At 44.2% G+C, this 24,539-nt stretch overlaps 1 protein-coding gene across 1 annotated transcript; it reads left to right on the top strand.

Annotated features, from left to right (window-relative positions):
- Positions 1 to 960: 960 nt before the first annotated feature.
- Positions 961 to 24,297, top strand: ATG14 (autophagy related 14). The gene is made up of 10 exons (XM_069949174.1): positions 961 to 1,223; positions 10,817 to 10,879; positions 12,475 to 12,517; positions 13,355 to 13,436; positions 16,844 to 17,081; positions 17,836 to 18,065; positions 18,351 to 18,468; positions 19,034 to 19,124; positions 21,506 to 21,591; positions 22,080 to 24,297. Exons 1-10 carry the CDS (start codon positions 994 to 996, stop codon positions 22,384 to 22,386), a joined length of 1,488 nt encoding a protein of 495 aa, XP_069805275.1. The 5' UTR covers positions 961 to 993; the 3' UTR covers positions 22,387 to 24,297.
- Positions 24,298 to 24,539: the final 242 nt, after the last annotated feature.

The following is a 24,539-nucleotide window of genomic DNA, read 5'->3' as shown; positions in this document are numbered from 1 at the left end:
TGTACTCTTAGTATATACTGACAGCAGCTCCCTGTGTACCTCCATACAGCTAATATCCGGCTCCCCTCCTCCAAGCTGTCCTGCCCTGCTTTGTGGTGATCTTGTCCATAAGATGGCCGACATTTACAGTAACAAGAAGCGCTTTATCTCTGAAATCTGCTCATCGGCCTGCTGCCTTTTACCTGACTGCTGCTCCGTGCCACTCCTCCTCAGGTGCTGGGAAAAGCTGGATCACTGTAGCACTCTAGGAGGAGCGGTACTGAGCAGCGAACGGCTGCTAAGTGTTTTGTTGGTACTGTAAATTTGCTCATCTCTAGGGGCTGCTATATTGCTTCGGCTATTTTAACAGCACTTAGTGATGTGCTTTACAGCCAGACTCCTAGACATAGACCGCAATAGACGGTCTGTCCCCTTGAGCTGAATGAGGAGTTACTTAGTGTACTCTGTCACCTGTGAGAAGAGAATTCCACAGGGAGCTGCTATTGTCTCCTCTATCTACTGATGTCACATGACGCTGCAATGCTGTACAGATCACTTTACTGCAGCCTCCTCTTATCACCACAGACATTTTATAATCTATAATGAGGATTATATGTAATGGAGTGAAAATTTAAGTCATCTATAATTGTTAAATATTTAACATAAAACAATATTTAAAACACGTTCCCTTTAAGTGTGCACTGAAAGCTGTCCATCACTTTTTTTTAAAATCAAATGTTTCTGCGACAAAGCTATTTATCAAGTCAAAAGTCGTGTGCGTGCGTGTCTGCGTGTGTGTGACTGCGCATGCCCCATAGGCCTTGCTATAACCACTACGACTGGCTGCGGCTCCAGCGCAACGACTATGACGCAGCGCTCCACAGGGAGAATGCGGCGGCGGGTCACGTGCTCCCAGCCTGGCAATCACTCGCTCTAGCCCCGCCCCATTTACCCAGCGTGCACCACTAGCTTGAAAACAAAATCCCACGTGACAACCGGTGAGAAGAAGCTGTCATGGCGTCTCCCAGTGAGCGGGGAGCCCCGAGCTGGCAGCACTTAGCGGCTGTGGGGAGCGGCAGCCCCCGCAGAGGGACGGAGCTGGTGGACTCTGTAGATGACGCTGAGGGGCTGTATGTCGCAGTGGAGCGCTGTCCCCTATGCAACACCACCCGCCGGAGGCTGACCTGCGCCAAGTGCGTCCAGAGCGGGGACTTCGTCTTCTTTGACGGAAGGGACACGGAGAGGTAACGGCGGGGCGGAGTCTATGAGCTCAGAGACCCTATGGGAGCACTGTGGGGGAGCTGAGGGCGCTGCGCTCTGCGACTTTTTTTTTTTTTTTTTTGTCGCAGATGATGATCGGCCATTGAAGTCGCCCATGACTTGTAGTGAGATTGCGGTTCTCTCAGGAGGGGGCATAGTAGCCTGTCCTGCCTGGCACCTCACTGCTGTGACTGTATCCCTGTGACCATGGAGGGACAATGCAAGGACTACAGCTCTCATTATTCCTCCGCTGCGGGATCATGGGAGTTGTAGTTATGCGGCTGCGTGACCTTAGTGTGCGTGCGGACCATTGGGCGCCATGTAAGTTGGATCCACCTGTAGCATTCTTGGCTTTTCTTTCATTTTTTCCTATTTTGCTTCAGAGCAGGAAATCCAGCATGGTAGGTGTCACTCCAGCCTTAAAGGGGGGGGGGGGGGGGTCTCATCTGGGCTAACATAGTTACACTTGTAGGGCTCAATAAGTTACAGAATATTTAAATATGTAAAATAATCCATTTATCTAGCAAACTTGCCGCCTCCTTCTCCTGATATGCTGCTCTATATTACCAACCACCACTCTGCTCTAAAAGCAGTGGTCTGGATGGTGTATACCGTGTTTCTCCAAAAATAAGACAGTAAGGCTGCATTCACACGTTCTGCAGGGAACACGGACGTGTAATGCCTGTAACGGACTCTCCCCCGCCTGGGCAGCATCTGTGATGAGATGCTGTGAGTGGGAGAACAGATATGCGCCGCACTCTAATGAATCAGCCACGCGGCTCTGTCATTACAGCACGGCACATATGAAACATGTGAATGCAGCCTAAGACGACCTCTCTGGAATACTCACTGGAAGAGCGGGTCAGCAGCACGGCATGTGCAATGTGCCAGTTTCGGAGGTCCACAAGGGAATAAGCTGAGAACTCTCGTGAAATGTAAAAATCCAGGGAGGGCTAGGGGAACATAGAAGCTATACTTACCTGTCCCTGCGCCCTCACAGCTCAGCCCCATCGGCTCACTATCTACCTCCGGTCTCCAGTTTTCTATCTGTGTCGTTGCCACCTGGCATGGACTACACACACAGCTAGTCAGTGACTGCAGGGATGTCCCACCCCAGTCACTGATTGGCTGAGCGGGCATTTCTTAGCTGGGTTGTGACATCACCGGACCTGGAGATCATGAGCGGTGACACTGGGCATGGGGATTGGTAAGTATAGCTTCTTTTCTATGTTTCCACACCCCTTGCCTTCCCTGATTTTTTTTTTTTTACATTTCGGTGGAGTTCTCCTTTAAAGAGGCGTTCCTCCTTAAAACACTTATTTCCTATCCTGAGGCAGCTCCATAGACAATGGATGGAGTGGTGACAGCCTGAACTTGGGTTGGACCCATCTGATCCAAAACTTAAAATACCCTTTTAAGAATTCTTTACACTTTCACTATCTGTTACCTAGCAGGAAAGGGGATAACAAGATGATTGATGGGAGAGTCAGACCCCTGAGAACTTACGAATCATGAGAATAGGGGAAAACTGTGCCCCTAATAAACAGAGTGATGTGTGACCTACGCCCCATTCATGCTCTATGCAACCCCCATATGGTGCGCTCCATTCAGTCCGTGGTCCCCGCTGCTGCCACGTTGGATCCTGTAACATGTTTCCTGGCAGGACTGGTCACTCAGCCAGTCACTGACCACAGCGCTGACCCACCTCAGCCAGGCAGTATGTTACAGGGTCGGCTGTTGGGGGCCCAGAGCTGTCAGAACAGCAGCAATGCGAGATCGGGGCAGGTGTGTTGGGGGGGGGCTAATCGGATATCAATGATATATCCTGAGGATAAACTACGAAAAAGTCCCAGAAGTTGCTACACGCATAACATGCATGAAATGATGGAAAACTGTAGTGGAAGAGATCTGCGAGACTGCGCTGCCTATGTTACTGATGGAACCTTCCAGGTGCATAACTGTAGCAGTGAGAGGCGGCGCTCAGCAATGTGTTGTGACTGGAGGCCACAGTGATGATTGGTGCTGGATTGTGTAGCCAGGCTGAATGTCATCTTGCTCATAGTGCCATCTGGTGGCAGGGGTGTGCTATTGGTAATAAACTACAGGCACGTGCCAGTGTTCACGTTTGACATGGACGCAGCTCTTAGGCATGATGCATTACTTGCTCTGTACGTGCTGCACATAGTCCCCATTGACTTACATGTCACAATCTGAATGGAGCTTTATTGTTGCAGATCTGCAGGAAAATCTACAACTTCACATATTATTTATAAACGTTAAGCCTTAAAATATACAGCAGCAAAACGGCATGATATTCAGATTTACCTGCAGGTGGGGATTCACCCCAAAGATTCACCAAATCCCAGGAGAAGCCTGGACTGACAACCCAGTGAATACAGATTTATTTTCCTTATTCACCTATTCTCTACCCCATGATGAATTTTGATAAAACCCAGGATCAGCCCCTCAGATTCTATGTTTGTACTACTGTCCCTCTCTGCTCTGTGTACAGTGGCATAGAGATGACTAAGAGCCGGAAGAGTGCTCCTACACGGTCCTCCTACAGCGCTCCTTACGTGCCGGACCCGTGGCTCTATTCATAACCGAGTGGGCGGGGCCCAATATAGAGATTGGTGGGGGTTACAGGGGTCAGACTACCTGCGACCACATACTTTGTCACTATCCTGTGGATAGGGTAAAAGTAAATTTTCCTGAACAGCCTCTTCAAGTTCTCTAGGAGATAAGCTGTCACCAGATGCCTGACAGCGGCTTTCTTACCTTTCCTAGCTCAGAATTCATGTACACTCAGCTAAACAGAATGTGCATGTATATGGGGGGGGGGGTCAGGAGAGAGAGAGCTTTGTATGTATGTATGTGTGTGTGTCAGTAGATAAAGCAGCCTTCTCCCTGGACAATCCCTTTAAAGTTATATTTAGATTAGGAAAAACCTACAACTCTTAAATTCTTAGTAGATGAGGATGATTTTGCTGTAACCAGGAAGTATATGTTGTTCTGGTGATGTCATGTATGTTGTATAGATGGGGCCTGGAGGACGTGTGCTCGGCCAGCAGACAGGATGTGATGTGTAGACACGTATGATGTGTATGTTATGTTGATGCCAGCCTGCTGAACCTCATTCCTTTCTGTCTGTGCCCTGCCCTCTGGGACAGTCGCTGCACCAACCAAGATGCTGTTTCCATAAACTATTGAATCAGCTGATAAGGAATGTAAGAATGTAAGCCATGTGTGTTCACTAGCATGTGAGATGTTGCTTCCAGACGGGAGCTTTATAGGAGTAGAAAAAACCCTACACTCCATGTATCCATGCAGTGTCTAGCATTTAGTCTGGGCAGTGGTCATTAAAGGAGAAGTCCGGCCAAAATTAATTTTTGATATGTTGTTACTTATGAAAAGTTATACAAATTTCTAATGTACATTAATTATGGGAAATGCACATATAGAGCTATTTCCCTTAATTTAGTAGATCAGGAAGTGTTAGAAATATCTCTGAAGAAGTGACGTCACGACCCAGGGTGTAATTCCTATGGAGTGTCCAGCAGGGGGCGCTCTCTATATAGAAGTCTATGGGACTTTATTGTTTCTATGGGTTTCTATGTAATGTAATGTAATGTAATGTAGTGTACAGTGCTTTATTGAATGAATACATCTATGGAATACTTTGGGGAGCAAGTGTCCTTGCTCCCCAAAGTATTGCATAAATGTATTCATTCAATACACAGTAAGCCCGCCGATCCGCCGCATTTCCGCCGCATTCCCGCCGATCCGCCACACGCTGATCCGCCGCATTCCCGCCGATCCGGAGCATATACATTGAACTACAGCTCCCATCATCTGCTTCTAGTATAAACAGGTGATGGGAGCTGTAGTTGGGTAAGGGATATCACATGCCGCCGGGCGCAGGGGGGAGCCGCTCAGTACACAGGAGCGCTCCCCCCTCCTCCTCCTCCTTCCGTGATAACTTCCGCCTATACCAATGCTGACTCCCTGCCTGGCCGCCGCTCTCCGCTCTCCCCCCCATACATACCGGCTCCCGATGCATCCTGGTGTCCGCGCTGATGCCGGGAGCCGGTATATGAGAGCGGAGAGCGGCGGCCAGGCAGGGAGTCAGCATTGGTATAGGCGGAAGTTATCACGGAAGGAGGAGGAGGAGGGGGGAGCGCTCCTGTGTACTGAGCGGCTCCCCCCTGCGCCCGGCGGCATGTCATATCCATTACCCAGCTACAGCTCCCATCACCTGTTCATACTAGAAGCAGATGATGGGAGCTGTAGTTCAATGTATATGGTCCGGATCGGCGGGAATGCGGCGGATCAGCGTGTGGCGGATCGGCGGGAATGCGGCGGAAATTCGGCGGAAATGCGGCGGATCGGCGGGCTTACTGTGTATTGAATGTATTGAATGAATACATTTATGCAATACTTTGGGGAGCAAGGACACTTGCTCCCCAAAGTATTCCATAGATGTATTCATTCAATAAAGCACTGTACACTACATTACATTACATTACATAGAAACCCATAGAAACAATAAAGTCCCATAGACTTCTATATAGAGAGCGCCCCCTGCTGGACACTCCATAGGAATTACACCCTGGGTCGTGACGTCACTTCTTCAGAGATATTTCTAACACTTCCTGATCTACTAAATTAAGGGAAATAGCTCTATATGTGCATTTCCCATAATTAATGTACATTAGAAATTTGTATAACTTTTCATAAGTAACAACATATCAAAAATTAATTTTGGCCGGACTTCTCCTTTAAGTGCTCTCGATGGAAAGAGAAAGCAGACGATGGCCGAGCCCTCCCCCAGCATCGATCTCTGTTAGGGTGGATCAATACACGAATATGAAGTGTCATAAAGCAGACAGGACTGGATTTGGCAGTGCAATGCAGCTTTCTGACAGCAGAGGGCATAATGTGGGAGCATTTACCAGACTAATAAAGGTGCTCCTGATGGTGTGGGGGTTGTTACTCGGCAGCTATTGCTGCTACCAATGGGGGTTAATGCTGGTGCAAGAGGGGGTACCACTACCATATCAGTACTGGGAAGAGGAGGAAATAGATATCAGGGTCTCCTTATACTCCCTCCTTGGTCTGATGGGCGCTGTGCAGAATCAGGCCATGTTCCCACACAGTAATTTTGCTTGGTATTTTGCAACCAAAACCAGGAGTGGATTAAAAACACAGAAAGGCTATGTTTCCACACTGTTGAAATTGAATGGATGGCCATCATTTAGTGGCAAATAACAGGCATTTTAAAATAATGGCAATTTCCACATAGCCTTCTGTGTTTTCAGTTCACTCCTGGTTTTGGTTGGAAAATACTGTGTTGGAACATGGCTTCAAGCTGTATATAGATCATGTCACCAGTGGGCTTTGTATTGGTGTCTGCAGATTGTGCCACTGCTGGCTGATAACTGTCCGGTGTAAAGGTGGCCATACACGTTAGGGAAATGTACGTTGATGGTTGAACAACAGTCTCCCTAGTGAACTGACAGACAGATTTGGTCCCTGTGCTGAGGGCTCTGTGGGGTCAGGCAAAATATTCTTTTTGGACATATTCACACTTATAGCACTTTTTTTCTGGGTCTGAAAAATGCTATTTAGGGTGCGTTCACACCTACAGGATCCGCAGCAGATTTGATGGTGCAGATTTGATGCTGTGTTCAGTTATTTAAATGAAATACGCTGCAGATCCGGTAAGTGTGAACGTACCCTAAAAAAGTGTTTGTAAAGTAAGCTGCTAAGTGTGTATGTAAAAAAAATATAAAAATAATACATTGATCAGTTGGGACCTCAGTGTTCTGACTCCTCACCAGAATGATATGGGAGAGAAGCACACTGTTGAGTACTTCTCTGTCTGTTCTCTAAGCCCCTGACTTGGGGTCCTATTAGAAAAAGCAATCAACGACATACGAACACATTTTCGTTAGTCATTTGATCGTTGCCCTCATATACATGGGAATATTATCGCTTAAAGTGTCACTATCGTTTCAAAAAACTCTTGACATAGAAACATTTCAATCGGCCTGAGTGTTCAGACACTGTACCGATCGGGAGAACATACTCTACCCACTCTCTGTCTTAGAAAAAAAGAGTCAGGCTTATTATGGAGCTCTTTGGAGCCCAACTTTTTTTTTTTTCTTACTCAGAGTGGAGAGAGGATGCGCTCCCAATTGGCATGGGTCTGAACACTCAGACCCGGACCAATCAAAACATTTGACATGTCTGTCATGTCAAAAGTTTTTTGCAACGACAGTGACACTTCAACTCCAAAAATGTAAATTTTTTGCATGATAATCTTTGTGTAGTATGCCCCTAAGACTTTGGGAATCCTACTTAGAAGACCTTACTGCTTAATGCTCACTTCTCATGGCTCTGTCTAATGGCGGGGTCTGAACACCCAGACCAAAACTTTGTTGTGTGTATTTTGAGGTGACAGTACCCAATTAAACACCTGTGTCATGTTGGAAGTACTATGGCAATTGCAGTTTGGGGAGGAATTATCCTTTAATCCTAACATTGATGACACTTCAGGAAACCTATCCAGGGTGCTCCTATTGGTAACATAAGTATAATGCCGGCTGTACCAGCTGTCGGCCTGCTCTCTCCTCCAGTGCTCAGCACCTGGCTTGTTTTGTATGTGGACATTGTCTTTTTATCAATTGTAGTGTGATATATATATATATATATATATATATATATATATATATATATATATATATATACAGAACAAAGCAAGTAAAACATAAGGGAGCATGAATCATTAAAGAGCAGGTAAAGCTGCAGATATATACACCGGCTACATCTGCACTTGTCCCCCCCACCCCTGGCTATTGATAATATTACAGTGGCTATCCAATCCTCAGTCATGACTGACAGCCATTGGTTGGCTAGGGCTGCATTCACACTGCGGTTTTGTAACCGTTTCAGTACATTTATTTTTAATGTACAGAAAAATATGACCAAAAAAAAAAAAACAGAAATGGATCTGGTCATCTACTTTTATTCTAGTGTGTTTGGGTATCTCTTATACTTAGGCTGGGTTCACACTGCTTTTTTCCTATCCTTATTTGGATATCCATTTTTAATTGGTTACTTTAAACGGACCAAAAAACATAGTCAACACTATTTTTGTGTACTTTAACCCCTAGACGACCCAGGGCGTATAGTTACGCCATGGAAGTCTGTCCCCAGACGACCTAGGGCGTAACTGTACGCCCTGGGTGTTTCTCCCGCTATGAAGCGCGCTCCGGAGCGGAGCGCGCTTCATAGCAGGTGGGGGCCGGCTGCAGTGAGCAGCCGGGACCTCACCGGTAATGACACGCCACCGCGGTGTTTAAGTGTAAGTGACAGGGGGAGTCCCCTGTCACTTACCGATCGGGGCCCCCGCAGTGTGACTGCGGGGGTCCCGATCGGTAAAACGGGCCGCCGGAGGTCTCTCACCTGCCTCCGTGCGGTCCGATCGGCGATCTGCTACACTAAGCCTGCACAGGCAGGCTCAATGAGCAGATCGCCGATAACACTGATCAATGCTATGCCTATGGCATAGCATTCATCAGTGTAGAAATCAGACTAATCTATGTACAAGTCCCCCAAAGGGACTTCAAATGTGTAAAAAAAAAAAAGTTAAAAACACTAACACACTACCCCAAAACCCCTCCCCCAATAAAAGTTGAAATCACCCCCCTTTCCCATTATATATATAACATATAAAAATAAATAAACAAATAAACATATAATATACCGTAGCGTGTGTAATTGTCCGATCTATTAAAATATAACAAGTGTCATTGCGAACGGTAAACGGCGTACACGAAAAGAGGGAAAAAAGTGCGCGGATTACCGATTTTATGTTACATTATATATTAAAAAAAATTAATAAAAAGTGATCAAAACGTCCGATCTTCACAAATATGGTATTAATAAAAACTAGAGATCATGGCGGGAAAAATGACACCCCATACAGCCCCGTAGGTGAAAAAATAAAACTGTTATAAGCGTCACAATAGGCCCATTTTATTTATAATTAATTGCCAAAAAAAAGGATTTCATTTAAAAAAAATATATAACATTAGAGAATCTCCGTAAACCTGCATATGGTTGTGTTCGGACTGACCTATAGAATAATAGTGTCATGTCGCTGTTACCATATAGTGCATTACGTAGACACAGGAACCCCCCAAACGTTACCATATTGCATTCTTTTTTGCGATTTCACCAATTTATATCTTCATAAATAATATATTTGGAATTCCGTCATACATGTTATGGTAAAATGAATGACGCCATTACAAAGTACAACTATTCCTGTAAAAAACAAGCATTTACATGGCTTGTAGATAGAAAACTGAGAGTGCTAGAGCTCTTAGAAGGGGAGGACGGAAAAACGGAAACACTAAGATCAAAATTTGTGCGGTCCACTGGGTCATTTTGGGCCTGGTCCTCAAAGGGTTAAAAAAAGGTATCTTTTTTTTTTCTTTCTTTTTTTCAGTGGAAAAACATATGGCACACAATTGCATCCGTTTTTTTTCCATAAAACGTATATATTAAACGGATAGAAAAAGCACAGTGTGAACCCAGCTTTACTGGGAATTCTTATAGTTAAATCAATCTGTAGCCCTTAAAGCATTTCTTATGGCACCTTACACCTGATCGGTCGTGGTTTCTGTGCTGAGATCTAAAAGGGATCGCTACTCCTCAGCTTAGTGCTAAATCCCATGGATTATGTATCCTGTAAGCAGGCCAGTGACGAGTAAAGCGCACCTCTGCGAGCTTCACCCAGTTGTAACTAAAGATCAAGGGGGAGCTTGGCACTGACCTGATCTTTATTTTGTACATGTCTGTGTAACGTTAAGTTAATTGATCCACTGACCATTTGATAGAGTTGAGAACTCGCTTTGCACCCTATTTCTTCACATGACATGATCTCCATAGACTTATGAACCTGTTACATGAAGTCCGTGCAGCCCTTGCCCAAACAGTTAATACTTTACCTGTCCATGTTCCCGGTCGTCACCTGCGCCCTGTTTGCACCCTGGCACCGTCCGCTGCAGCTTCAGTGCCATGGCGGTCCAGCTCAGACAGGCCGCTCTGGAGCGCAGTGCCGTGACGCATGCAGAGCGCAGGAGCACAGACAGGTAAAGTATTAACTGTTTGGGTAATTGTCGGCCACACATTGCTATTACACGTAGCGATGCACGGTCAGCACCTGATCATTTTAGGTCTGGAAATAAATGATCAGCCAATGATTGTTTCATTGTCCGATTATTGTCTCTATTACATGGAGCGATAATTGGCCAAATTGGGTCGTTTCGGCCGATCATCGCTCCGCATAATAAGGCCCTTACAGGTCATGAAGCAATGTACATCAAGCCAATAATGTTCCTAAACCAGAGATAAGCGTCATCAGATCTGTCCCATTACTGCTTATCTTTATCTAGAGGTTTGGGCGGCAGTCATGACAGGTTCCCCTTCTAATCTGAAAAGCCATTGATCATAGACATAATGCAGTCACTTGGTAAACAGCTTTTTTTTTTTCTTCTCCTTTTCTCAGGTTTGCAGACAAGAGGGAGAGATTAAATCGCTTAAGGGAAACACAGCTGGATTTTCAGAAACAGTAAGTGGCCCTTCACATAAAACCTCGCACTCGAAATAATAACTGCAAACTGCGGCTATTAACATTCCTGCCTAGGGTGGCTGCGTCTCTGATCAGTCACCTTCTCTCATTGTGTCCAACAAGAAGCGACTCGATCAGTCAATTTCTTCCACTGCAAAATGGAGACAGAGCTGCAAGCTAACCTAGGAGCCCCCGATCCTGTGAGATGAAAGGATAGAGGCCTGTCATAGGCAGGGTGTGTTATTACTTTACAGGGAAACGGCTCCACTTATAATTGATACTAAATTGGTTGAGCAGTCACTTACAGAATGGATAATACACTAAGAAAATATTTTCCTAGTTGTAAATTGCAGATGTGTCATTCATGGGCGTGGAGCACCTCTATCAGATTCTTCATACCATGGCAGCTTGTCCATGATATACATCAATCATCCGTAACATTGAGGGGCTGTCGTGCTTTCTAAACCACTGGCAGGCATGATCCTGACATGCTTGGGTCCTTCAGAGAATTCATAGTATTTAAAAGCTACTAGAAATGGGGCAAGTAGTCGTTGGGATGGTTCCCATTGCCTGCTCTCCAGCCTGTTGGCCTTGAGTGAGGCGTCTCTCCCTGTGTGTGTATTGGAGGAGATGTCATCCAAGTTGGAAAATAGCTGTGGGGACTGTCCTTGTGACTACTTATTACGTTCCTGTCAGCTTTTTGAAATGGACGACATCCCACTTCTCCAGCCGCCAGGAGTCAGATGCAGAGTGTTTAGAGAACTGTGCTGAACCCCAACAGTTCAGCAAGTTCGCTCAACACTAATTGGCAGGTTAGAAGCATCTAACCTGCTGATATGTCCCTATAGGGCACATGGCGCTGAGGATGGGCACATGGCGCTTACCTTCATCCTCAACGCTGTTCTTGTGTAGTTTAATCCGCATACTAATGAGGCAGTTTGGTGGACTGGGGGCGGGACTATCACCCTGAGTTCACCGATCCGATCTACCACTTATAATGGATATTCATCTGGTGCTCTGCAGTGACATCAGTGCTGCGCTCCTTCCTGTGGTGGATAAGTATCCATTAGAAGGGACAGGCCGGTTGGGGCGGAACTGGTGCACTGAGGGTGGCAGTATCACCCCCAGTGTGCCAAACCCACTCAATAGGTTATGGATTAGTCTACAAAGTACCTGAGAACTGCACGGAGAATGAAGTTCTCGCCTGTGTCCTTTGTCATATAGGGACATATAAGCAGGTTAGATGCTTCTAACCTGCTGATAGTTTCCCTTTGCACTCATTTAGGGTATGCTCACACTGAGCAAATGGGGCAGAACTCTCCGCTGCGGAATCCTGCCTGCTTAAGTGTCAGACCACATCTCTATAGGAGGGCTTGCGTGCTTCCCCACCTCCTCTGCTCTAAAAATTGACTTGTCAATTCTTTGTGTGGAGGCGTGTGAGCACTCCCATAGACATGTGGTCTGACACTGAAGCACTGATTCTGCCCCATTTTCTCAGTGTGAGCTTACCCTTACAGTTGGATAGATATAGACTTGTATATTTTATTGACTGTATTGGCATCTGAAGAATACTGTATACTTTTTCCTTTTTATAGAGTGGCATCGGTCGTAGAGGGCAAGCTGGCCGCAGATAAGCTGGTGAGTTTTGTGGGCCCTTCCCATAGCATTAAATGGGTTATATGGGTACATAAAATTATCAGTATTTTGGAAGTCTGGGCATTATTTCCATTGCTGTGTGTGGGTAGTAGTATACTGGTTTCTTCAAAGATATTTAAACAATTGTTGATCTCAAAACTGAGCAAACACTTGAGTTGTGCGGCCACTAAAAGATAGCAGTGAATACCACTTTTCATGTTAGAGAGCTTTGATCCCATCCTTGATGTAAAAGGCAGCGTTAGATTGCATAGATAACATTTGATTCCCCCCCCCCCCAACATCTTTATTGAAACTTTTTTGACCAAATTTCTTTTTGTATTACGGTATATCGCCCTAATGGCGTTTAATAGCTGTCATATGCTAGTGCAATGTTATTGTCTATCGGGACTGCCAATGATGGTAGAGCACAGCACGGCTATCTTTAGCAGTCACGTACATGGGGAATGTAGTGGTAATCCTAGTTCTTCTCTTGGGAAACATCTATCCTAAATAAGTGTTAATGGGGGCATCCTTTGGCTTTCCTTTGGGGGCTGTTTGGGTAGCGTTCTTTTTTTCTAGGCCATCACACCAGTTCTAAGGTGACCTGTCATAGTCGTGGGTCCTCTTTCAATTTGTTTCCAGTGAAAATGAAAACGTAATTTCTGAATCGATATATATTGGTGTCATCATTTATTGCTTCATCCAACAGCATCCAATCTTGAGACTCACAATGAGTCTTTGACATCTATTGGTGTCCTCCATTGGTGGATTGGTTGGTTATTGTGTGTGGTTTTTTTCTGAGCTATAGTCCTGTTGTGACTGGAAAATCTTCTCTTTCAGAAATGGAAGATCATGTCTTGCAAGATGAGGATTGAACAGCTAAAGCAAAGCATATGGAATGGGAATGAGGAGATAGCAAAGAGTAAGTAGCTTTAGGCCGTACAGCAGATCATCCAAGGGAGTCTGGGCTGCATCCAACTGGTATTCAAATGCTGAACAATTGGAGCATGCTCAGGTTCTGCTCCTCTCTAGTAGCGATGTCTATCCAGCATTTTAATATCAGCAAACTCAACCTCATTTCACTCTACAAATAGGGAGCGCAATGCAAACACGCCTGAAATAAAGTTTTTACAGCTCTAGAAGTCTGAAGGGTGGAGGTTACAAGTAGACTCCTGTCCTTTTTATTTTTAGCCCTTTTAATCTTAGACATAAAATGACTATTTGTAGATGGGCTTCTGAATTTGTGGAAATTTCCGAGGACGATGAATGAGCGGAAAATGTCTTTTTATAAATGTAAATTGGTTTAACCCAAGATTCAACTTCAATATTTATCTGAGCTAAAAGAAACATCAGATCTGTTCTGTTTAACTAGGAATTCACATAGCATCACATTAGAATGGATCAGGCTGCTCATAGGATGATGATGAGCAGCTTCTCTCTGTTTCATAATGTGTGTGTGTGTGAGAGATATATATATATATTTCACCCAACTATGACACACCGCTGGTTTTGACAAGTGAAAACAGGAAAAAAAGGTTTTCATGCTAATTAAATTTGGTGGTCTAAGGGATTCAAAATTTATTTTTATTGAAATCAGTACCTGTAGTGCATTCACTAAAGGTCCGTCAGGTCCTTCAACTCTGTTCTAGGTAAGTTCCCAGGGGTTCTTATATGCCGGAATCTGGAGGTGATTAATTATTTCTTATTTCTAAAATTGCCCCATACACATTATGCTCTTCTATAGGCTCCCATACAGGAAATGGCCCCCTAAGAAGTTGTGCCACTGGAAAAATCAAACAATACCTAGTTCTGTAACTACAAAGCTCTCAAACCTACTTGTGCTGGATGCAGCAGCTGCGATGATGTCATTGTGCGGGCATCATCGCGCCTATCAGGGGAGCCCAAATTGCGAGGATGGAGCTGATCGCTCTATGTTGCCCATTATGTTCGTGTTTTGTGTTCTTCCTAGGAAGCCTGAAAACATAGTACTAATCTGCAAACTAAGAGGAAGGGCGTGAAAGACAACACAATAGTCATGTAACCCACCACATGCTAGAACATGTCATGACTGAGAAGTCTTCCCTCAATTATTGATGACACAGTAACCTAATTTTTGTGTTTGCAGTGTGATTACTTGATACATGAGGGCTATTTTGGTATCCTGTATAATTATTATTATACAGAAACCACAGTATAACATTTTGTTCTCTTCTGGACAATCCATTTTTGTTAGACCTAAGCCCTGACAAAAAGCTGAAACATTCTGTCCTGCTACCAGTTCCCCCAGTGATCAGCTTTAAGCATCACTGTCATTTAATTTTTTTTGCAGAAATCAATAGTACAGGCGATTTTTAAGAAACTTTTTGTAATTGGGTTTATTAGCAGAAAAATGCATTTTTGTCATGAAAAAGCAGTTTGAAGCTCTCCCCCCATCTTCATGGTTTTCTTATAGAGAGGGGAAGGGTTAAGGGAGATGAGGCACCAAAACAGAACAACAAAGCGTTAATTAACAGCTATATCACCAGGCTATCTCCCCTGAAGTCAGCACTGACCTCTCTGACCCCTGAATAGGGCTTTCACACAGGTCCTGCTGTGTAATCCTTTGTTCTCTGCTGGCGACTCATTTCCCCCCTCCCCTCTCCATAGGTTACACAGGGCACGACTGATGCAAAAGAGTCAAGATTTCCTGATAATGAGCAGTGGATGAGAGGGGGGGGGGGGGCGGTGAAAGTCTTTTTGAATGCAGATAATGGCATATTTGCCTAATAAACCCAATTACAAAGTTTCTTAAAATAGCCTGTACTGATTTCTGCAAAAAAGGAAAAAAAACGACAGTGACACTTTAACCCTTAGGCGACCCTGGACGTACCCGTTTGTCCAGGGCCGCCCACAGGTGTTCAGAGCAGGGCCGTGCTCTAGACCGCCGCGGTCCCGGTTGCCGCATGTAGCCCGGGACAGCGGCTATTAGTGGGCACGGTCCAATCGCCGTGCCCGCTAATAAGATAATCGGATGCAGCTGTCAAAGATTACATCTGCATCCAATTACCTGATGCAGCCGTTCCCTGGTGTCTACTTTTGTAAAAGTAAAAAAAAAAAAAAAAAAAGTGTTAATAAAAAAGCCCCCTCCCCTAATAAGTGTGAAACCCCCCTTTTCCCATGTTATAAATAAAAAATAAATAAATGAACATGTTTGGTAGCGCTGAGTGTAAAATCGCCCGAACTATTATTTCCTCACGTTCCTGATCGACGTAAGCGCAAAAAAATCCCAAAGTGCAAAATTGCGCATTTTTGGTTGCATCAAATCCCGAAAAATTGTAATAAAAACCAATCAAAAAGTCACATGCGCAATCAATGTACCGAACACATCATGGCGGAAAAAAAGACACCTGACACAGCCGCATAGACCAAAGGATAAAAGCGCTATAAGCCTGGTAATAAAGCGATTTTAAGGAACGTTTATTTGCTAACAATGGTTTTACCCCAGGGCGAATGGCACAAAAAAAACCTCCAAATAAAAGAAATGCGTTTTTTTTCAATTTCACCACACATTGAATTTTTTTCTGGTTTCGCCGTGTACTTTATGAAAACATTCTGCCTGTTATTGCAAAGTACAATTAGTGACGCAAAAATAAGGGCTCATGTGGGTTTCTAAGTGGAAAAATGCAAGTGCTATGGCCTTTTAAGCACAAGGAGGAAAAAACAAAAACGCAAAAATTTTAAATTGGCCCGGTCCTCTAAGGGTTAAGGCTATGTACACACAGTGGAATAAAACCCAGCACATTTGCACACGGCAGAACACACTAGATTTTACATGTATATTGACATGGAAAACGCAAAAAAATCAGTGTAAAAAAAGTTGTGTGAACATACTCTTGAGATAAGATGGAATGGTAGACTATGGGGGAGATTTATCAAACTTGTGTAGAGTAGAATTGTCTTAGTTGCCCCTAGCAACCAATCAGATTCCACCTTTTATTTTTCAAGGACTCTGTGAGGAATTAAAGGTGGAATCTGATTGGTTGCTAGGGGCAACTAAGACAATTCTACTATACACCAGTTTGATAAATCTCCCCCTATGTCTGTATATGAGGAGAGCGCTATTATATTCAATCAGTGGCGGCGGCTGTAGAAGTTGGATGCAGCCCTAAGGCTGCATGATAAACATGGATACAGCCTATGGCATCCAACTTCTTCAGTATTCAAATGCCAGTCGGATTTGAGCATGTCCGAGTGGTGCTTCTCTCTACGCTACTTTTTGCTCTGTGTTGCTGATCTTTGTGTGAACAGAAAACTTCCATGTGCCCATATACTTTTTATTTTTCTTAAAAGATTCTGAACTTCTTTCCAAGTCCAAAAAATACAACCAAGAACTTTACCTCAGGGGTCAAAGGCATCAGGAAAAGAAGGAGAAGATACAGAGGAGGAACCAAAGGTTCAGCGGGATAGTGGAGAAGAGAAACAAAGATCTGAAGAGTCGGCACGCTGAGCTGGCCAGTCTTCGACGATCACATATACTGGAGCTGACTTCAGTTATATTCCCCATAGGTGAAGTGAGAAATGTTACAAGGTAACTCCAGGCTTTTTCACTGGTACTTTAAGTTGTAGGGTTTTAGTGTCTCTATTCGACGACATGTTCTTCATTATCCGCTTTTTTGGGTTCTATCTGGTGTCAGCACTTATATGGATTTTTCAGTCCTTCTGCCCCTGCTGTGCTGAAGAACTATCACTCCATTGCCATGTAACCATAGACCTTCATAGTCCCTCTTTAACAATAGAGGGGGGTCCCTGGTCTCAATTAGGGCTCTTGCGCTCTGTACTACAGTAAATGGAGGCTATATAGCGCCTCTTTATTGACTTCCTATACCTGCATGGCAATGCAGAGATATTAAGGAGAAGCCATGTTTTTTTTTTTTTTAGAGAATATCTCTGCACTCATGCAATCTGATAGGGAAAAAACTTTTCATGTTCCGATCGGCACAGGATATAACTGAAAGAACCCCTGTATGCTTCTTAATGGAATTATACAGTAGATACTCTGTATACCCACTTCTTATAGTTACGTGCAAGATCTGTAATACAGCTGTGTGAATTATTATTTTTACTGCAATCCGTGGTATTATTAATGCATGTTAACGGGGTAGCCCGACACCACATATGCTCATCACTGACTTAAAGGAGAAGTCCGGCTCTGTAAAAAATGCTTTAAACGGCAGGGGGGCAACATAATAAACCATCACTTCTCACTTCTCCCCGTGCCGACTGTGAATTATTTATAATCACTGGTCTTCTTTTGAATACATTTTGTGTTTCTTAATTGACAGGGATCCTGCTGATGTTTCTTTTGAGAATGACAATGCAATGACCTCCAGCACTGTGAGCAAGTTGGCTGAAGCCCGCAGAACCACTTACCTTTCGGGAAGATGGGTGTGTGATGATCACAATGGAGATACCAGCATTAGTATTGCTGGGCCCTGGATCACTCTGCCCAATAATGGGGATTACTCTGCCTACTACAACTGGGTAGAGGAAAAGAAGACAACGCCAGGACCTGGTAAGGGCTGCAATGGGAGCGGGTGTACCTATGTTGTTCATTCATCACCTTAAACATTTTGGGGACAGAATTTCTGAATGTAAGCTAGGCATTCCCATGGGGCCACATGGTTTCCAAATAAGCAAACCTGCACCTATATCAGTGGTGGGAAACATTCAAAGAGCCAAAGCTCTTAAACTGCTTATCCCTCCTACCCTATTGAATTGACATGTTATTGGGGAACTATGGACTTTTAAAAGAAGAGCTTCTATAATATATTGCTCATTTTGTGTTTTTCTTTTCCAGACATGGAACACAACAACCCAGCGTACACGATCAGTGCTGCATTATGCTATGCAACTCAGCTGGTTAACACTCTGTCTCATATATTAAATGTCAACCTTCCAAGAAAGATTTATAATAGGCAAGTATATACTGTGCAGTACCAAACACATGTGCTCTGGGTCTAATATGGTTTAACAGCTGTTTTATTTTTAAGAAATGCCCAGTATATACCCTTAGTGTAAACAGCGTCTTAAGGTGGCCATACACCTTCAATTACCATCCAGCACTCGTCCTCCCCATACACAGAAGCATTTAGCACGGCCAAGCGTTTCTATGTTCTCTATACTAGAGAACTCTGGCTGCCGCTTATCTCTCCTAGAACAAAGGGGTCGAGCGGATAATGGCTGTGGTGATAGGGGTCGGACATGATGGAAAATTACTGTCTAACCCCTGTCACCACTGCCATCATCTGTAAGTGGTCGTTCAGAAAAGTCCCATATACCTTTTACATGCTGATTTTTAAGACATAAAATGTGGCCCCATATACCTTTTACATGCTGATTTTTAAGACATAAAATGTGGCCTCTGATTTCAGAAAGTTTATTATCTCTGATGGTGGGAGGAAAGATTAGGCGATCACCTATTGTTACTAACCAAGCATCATTGTTAACGCTAAAACCAAACAAATTGTCACTTTTTCACAGTGAATTTTGCGGAGAGAATTTGAATCGGTGGAAATTTAATCGTGCAGTGAATAAGTTGAACTCCAACATTCTCTATCTGTGTTTTTCTCAGGTCTGTATCCTCCTTTGTGTTATAGTAAGTAGAATAGCAAATCAATAACTAAACAAACATGAAAGCATTGTGAGATGTATTTAGCGACCGCTAGGTTATAGATCAGAACCCACCGCGTAGCACAGCGCGTATCCTATTATATCATGTACTTCTGCATCTAAATCTAGCCAGGCTGCATACTGTTATACTGCTGTCTGATGTGCTACAGCCAAACCTCATTCACTCTATAGACCAAGCTGTTTTATTGGAAATAGAGTTAGGAGACCCTAAACTGTAATCTCAGGGCCCATGTCTACATGGAGGGATAAAATGTGGTTGTAGACGGCATTCTGCAGGTCTGGTGGTGCTCTTGGTAGGAATAATCCCAGGGCAGTAGAAAGTTGAATCCCGGCAAACACCAGGCAGTGGAATGCTAACTTTATTGGCGCAAAACAGACAGGAGGATGTGTTTCGGCTCTGTAGCCTTTATCAGCTGATGAACGCTACTGAGCCAAAATGTGTTTTCCTGTCTGTTTTGCACGAATAAAGTAAGCATTCCACTGCTTTGGCTGTCCTGGCATGATGGGAATTGTAGTTTTGCTACAGCTGGAGGGCCTGAGTTTGACACTGTGTTTTAGAGGAAGTCAGCATATGTTAGCCTAATAAACCTTGCCTTTGCGTGACCTAGTCAGCAATAGTGAAATTCAAGCTTACATAGTGTGTCAATGCTGCCAGCCCGATACCCTCCAACTTGGGATGTCACGATACCAGAATTTTGAGTTCGATACCAATACCAGTTATTTTATTTCGATGCTCGATACTTATTAAAGTTTGAAAACATGCTTAAAAATACAAATATAATGCCCCCTTCCCCACTCAGACTGCGCCTATGATGCTGGGAGTTGTAGTGCACAAGGAGGTATGCTGGGAGTTGTTGTTGTGTGGGGAGGCTACTGCTGCAGAACTGCAACTCCCAGCATACCTCCTTGTGCACTACAACTCCTAGCATACCTTCTTATGCACAAGAAGGTATTCAGGGAGTTGTAGTGCACAAGGAGGTATGCTGGGAGTTGTTCAAAAGAAGATATGTTATGAGTTTTAGTGCACAAGGTGGTATACTGGGAGTTGTTATGCACAAAGAGGTATGATGGGAGTTGTAGTTTTGGGAGGCTACTGCTGCAGAACTGCAACTCCCAGCATACCTTGTTGTGCACCACAACTCCCAGCATACCTCCTTGTGCACTACAACTCCCAGCATACCTTCTTGTGCACAAGGAGGTATGCTGGGAGTTGTTGTGCACAAGGAGGTATGCTGGAAGTTGCAGCTCTGCCACAGTAGCCTCTCCACACAACAACTCCCAGCATACCTTGTGCACTACAACTCTCGGCATATCTTATTGGGCACAAGGAGGTATGCTGGGAGTTGTAGTGCAAAAGAAGGTGTGCTGAGAGATGTGCACAAGGAGGTATGCTGGGAGTTGCAGTTGTGCTGCAGCAGCCTTGTCCACTAAAACTCTCAGCATACCCACTTGTGCACAAGTGGGTATGCTGGGAGCTTTAGTGCACAAGGAGATATGGCAGTTGCAGCAGCCGCTATGGAGTGGCTCGGGAGGGGGTAAATGTTGCTGTCAGGTGTGACAGAAGCATGTACACCATTGGTCTCCAAACTGCGGCCCTGCAGCTGCTGCGAAACTACAACTCCCATCATGCCTGGACAGCTAAAGCTTTGGATTTGGCTGTCCAGGCATGCAGTTTGGCCGCAGTTTGGAGACCCATGATGTACACCGTAAAATTGCCGGCACTAGCGATTGCTATGTGCCTGCTATTTGAATATGGTGCCGCCTGGAGCTCTGTGCGCGGGCAGAGGAGGTGACACTAGGGGGCGACACACAGAACATGACCGGCGCTCAGGTAGCTGCTGGCCGTGTTTTCTGCTCTATACTTTATGTTAAGCTGCTCTATTACGCAGCTTAACATAAAGTATAGATACCAGGAAATCCTGGTACCAAACCAACATGATGTATTATTGTGTTACACTAGTATCCTGGAGACATGGCCCAGTCACTGTTCCCTATCAAAGTTGATCCCTTCCACTTTCATCTTGACTGAAAGGTCTGGTGTTGCTAAGATAATTATGGAATCCCACACCAGACCTATGCTATGCTATCAGCCATTATGGAAGGGAAGCTGTGGCACTTCAGTGGCTTGGCCACACTTTCTGGACACTTGTGTAACCCATTAAAAGGTCATGTTTGTATTAATGACTATGAACAGCGCCCTAGGTATGTATGAACTTTCATTTGTGACCTTTCCAGTACATTTAGGTTATAAATGGAGTCGGTGGTGTGAGGTTTCATGTTTCCTTCGCTGCTGTAATACAATACTGTTTGTCTCTTCTACAGCACGTGGACTTGGATCTGCTGCATCCACTACATACGCTCAGGAATCTCATGTACTTGGTCAGTGCAGACAGTGAAAACTTGGGCAGGTGAGTTGTAGTTTTCATCAATGTGCTTGAGAACTTTTTCTAATGTTCTCGTTGTACACCAGTAACAGCACGTAGCATTGTGTTAGCACAGTGTCCATTGTTTCACCGTGCATGAACCTTTGTGTACTAGAACCTAAACTAATTCATAGCTCGCCCACTCTGTAACAACTTGTATTTCACGTCAATGAATGAAGGCACAGCAGCTCTCAGATGTCTATGAAGATGTGTACTATAGGAAGGTGTCATTTCAACTTGTGTTAAACTGTAAGAGCAAGGGTTTTAAAGTGCCCCTGTCCATAGAGTGAAGTTTTAAACAGTCGGATTGATCATTCAATTTAGCGTGTGTGTTCGTTCTCCGTTTTGCTATTGGGGAGAGGCTTCACAGACTTGCTATAGAGTATTTATAAGCACTCAGACCCTGATCAATATAAAACTTTTGACATGTTTGTGACTGACAGAGGTAAGATTGTCCATTTTCCGTCCTATAGGTCCGGACCATTTGAAATTAGTGCCGATCTTGAAGACTCCATGGAATTTGTAGATCCCAGTGGCGCAGGCGAGAGTGATGACAGTGGAGACGAACACATAAGCGACGAAGAAACCGACCTTGGCACTGACTGGGAAAATCTGCCAAGTCCCAAATTCTGTGACATTCCCTCCCAACCACTGGAGATGCAGGACAGCCAGAGCACCATGATGTCTCAGCCTATTGCCAGCAGCAGTGCCGGAGGCATGATCTCCTCCGCTGCTGCCTCCGTCACCTCCTGGTTTAAGGCATACACTGGACATCGCTGACATGCCTCCGAAGGACACACATGGCATTACCTCTCCTGTCACTAACTTTTTACACAGGCAAGATAAGTAGTTTGACTTATGGCAGTGAACAAACTTTCTATAGGCATTTTTTTTTTCTTTTTGTGCACGGATGGAATTTTCTAACGTTAACACTGCTAGGTTTTATGATCGGTGATAAATCTTTCTGGACAGATGTGCTGCCTACCTGCACCAGGCCCTGGAGTGATACAGTTTCCTTTTAACTGATATATACTTACAGATTTGCACTAAATATATGAGAAAGTCATGATCTTATTTTGCCACATATGATGGTGCCATGATCTAAGGCTCCCCTCCCCCAGTGGCACTTTTTAGAATAAGCCCAGGTTAAAAGGACTGATACAAATATGGCAGCCATCCTAAGGGAAATAAGTGGATTGATACTTCTCAGCCAGTAGCTGATATTACTTAATACACAAAGGAAAAGCAGTTTACATCTGGCTACGAATTGAAGAAGACCTGTGGTCATTGAGACAATGTTGGGCCCATATACTGGTGGTACAGCTACTGTCTAAATGTTTTCTATGAGAAATAAAAGGGATACATAGTATAACCACAGTTAGGTGCGTGGATATGTCTGTGCCATCTATCTATACTCTGTAACACACACATCTCCTGTGGTTCTACTGGACAGAAACAGTAGTAGGTCCAGGTGTTATGGATTTTCCATGATGTTGCATGATACTGAGCAAATCTGATAATCGCAAGAGCTCAGTATTTCCCCCATAAATCGGCCAAAATATTGTATAGGGTCAGAATATGGCCTCCTCTAATTTCCATGCACCGCATTAACCTTACCTCCACTGCAGGTCTTGTATTCACCACAGCCATTTGTGGGATTCTCTTACATGGGACCCACTTTTTGGTCAATGTTGGCTGCTTCAAGCATTTCTTTTTATATGTATATTGTTGCTGTTTGATTTTTTTTTTTTTTACACTTCATGCTGTCTTTAATATGTACTGTATACTGGAGAATGCTTTTATGGTTGTTGTTGGAAACTACAATGGGATTGTAGTGGAATGAGGAAAGTCATGAAAGATTTTATTGATATTTAAAAGATTTTAATTGTATAGCCCTCCTTCCCCTAAATCCTCATAACCTTCCCCAGTCTTGAGTAATAAGCCTGACATGCATGCCACAATAAATTGGTGTCTCTCTTCCCCTAGTGGGAGGAGTCACATGCCAAATCATTGCAGATGATCAGTTGTCCCGCCCACGAGGACTGGTGCCTTACTCCCAGCTCATTGTAATAGCGGAGGGATGAGGAGTGGGGGGATGGCAGATATTAATTTTTAATTTCTGTAGAGGGATTTTTTTTTATCTCTCTCCTCTAGTATGTAAATACTTGTAGAGGATCTGATTTTATTTTTATAGTTGTCCTTTAATTTGCAACTAGCACCATGCTTCACAGCGATGGGAGGATTGTTCTCTATAGTAAACCTGTAGATACCTTCTTTGTCCCTGTCCTCTGAAACCATAGGTAAGTTGTAGCATATGGTGCAGAATGCTAAGGCTGCACCACTTCAATCTTCTGCCTTAGGTACAGCACTCAGGGTTGTGAACATCAGCCAAGTGTCAGTCAGGGGCTAGGCTCGGGTTTGAAGCTTTGTAACACGCCATCTGTTGCTGAACTACATTGCAAATTGTATTTTTTTGTGCATCACAGCAAATGTAGTCCGACCACAGCTGGAGTATTGAAGTGTGAGAGGCCTAGCGCTAGCTCTATACTACAAATCTGGCTTGTAGGTGCTATGTAAAATGCTAGTATGTCTTATGCACATTGGTTGTTGTCCTGATACTGTGTGACATGGGCACATCATGCCTCTGCTTGTTTAACTGGGCAATAAAGTATTTATTTCCACCTTCAATAAGAGGCAACGTGACTATGGCTTTGTGATGTTATTTAAGAGTGACTGCATTTTCGTGGATTATTGTAATGTTATTACAAAGGGAGCAGTCACTATGAGATAGACACCAGGAACTAGTGACATCACTGACGCAGCAGGTACCAGGGCAGGTGTCTCGTGCCTCAGCAATGCCAACTTCCTGGGGAGCTGATCGGCAGCATTCTCTATCACTTGCTGACTGCAGGATGGATGGAGGTGGGGTTAAA

This window comes from Dendropsophus ebraccatus, chromosome 13 (assembly GCF_027789765.1).
Source record: "Dendropsophus ebraccatus isolate aDenEbr1 chromosome 13, aDenEbr1.pat, whole genome shotgun sequence".
Lineage (NCBI taxonomy): Eukaryota > Metazoa > Chordata > Amphibia > Anura > Hylidae > Dendropsophus > Dendropsophus ebraccatus.
Note: the sequence above shows the minus strand (reverse complement) of the source record. Positions and strands in the feature narration are given on the sequence as shown.

Excerpts from the sequence above, each read along its gene's own strand:
- ATG14 (XM_069949174.1), top strand. The coding sequence starts at position 994 with ATGGCGTCTCCCAGTGAGCGGGGAGCCCCGAGCTGGCAGCACTTAGCG. Across the intron at positions 18,469-19,033 it reads CCAAGAAAGATTTATAATAG|TGAATTTTGCGGAGAGAATT; the intron begins GCAAGTATATAC and ends ACTTTTTCACAG. Across the intron at positions 21,592-22,079 it reads GACAGTGAAAACTTGGGCAG|GTCCGGACCATTTGAAATTA; the intron begins GTGAGTTGTAGT and ends TCCGTCCTATAG.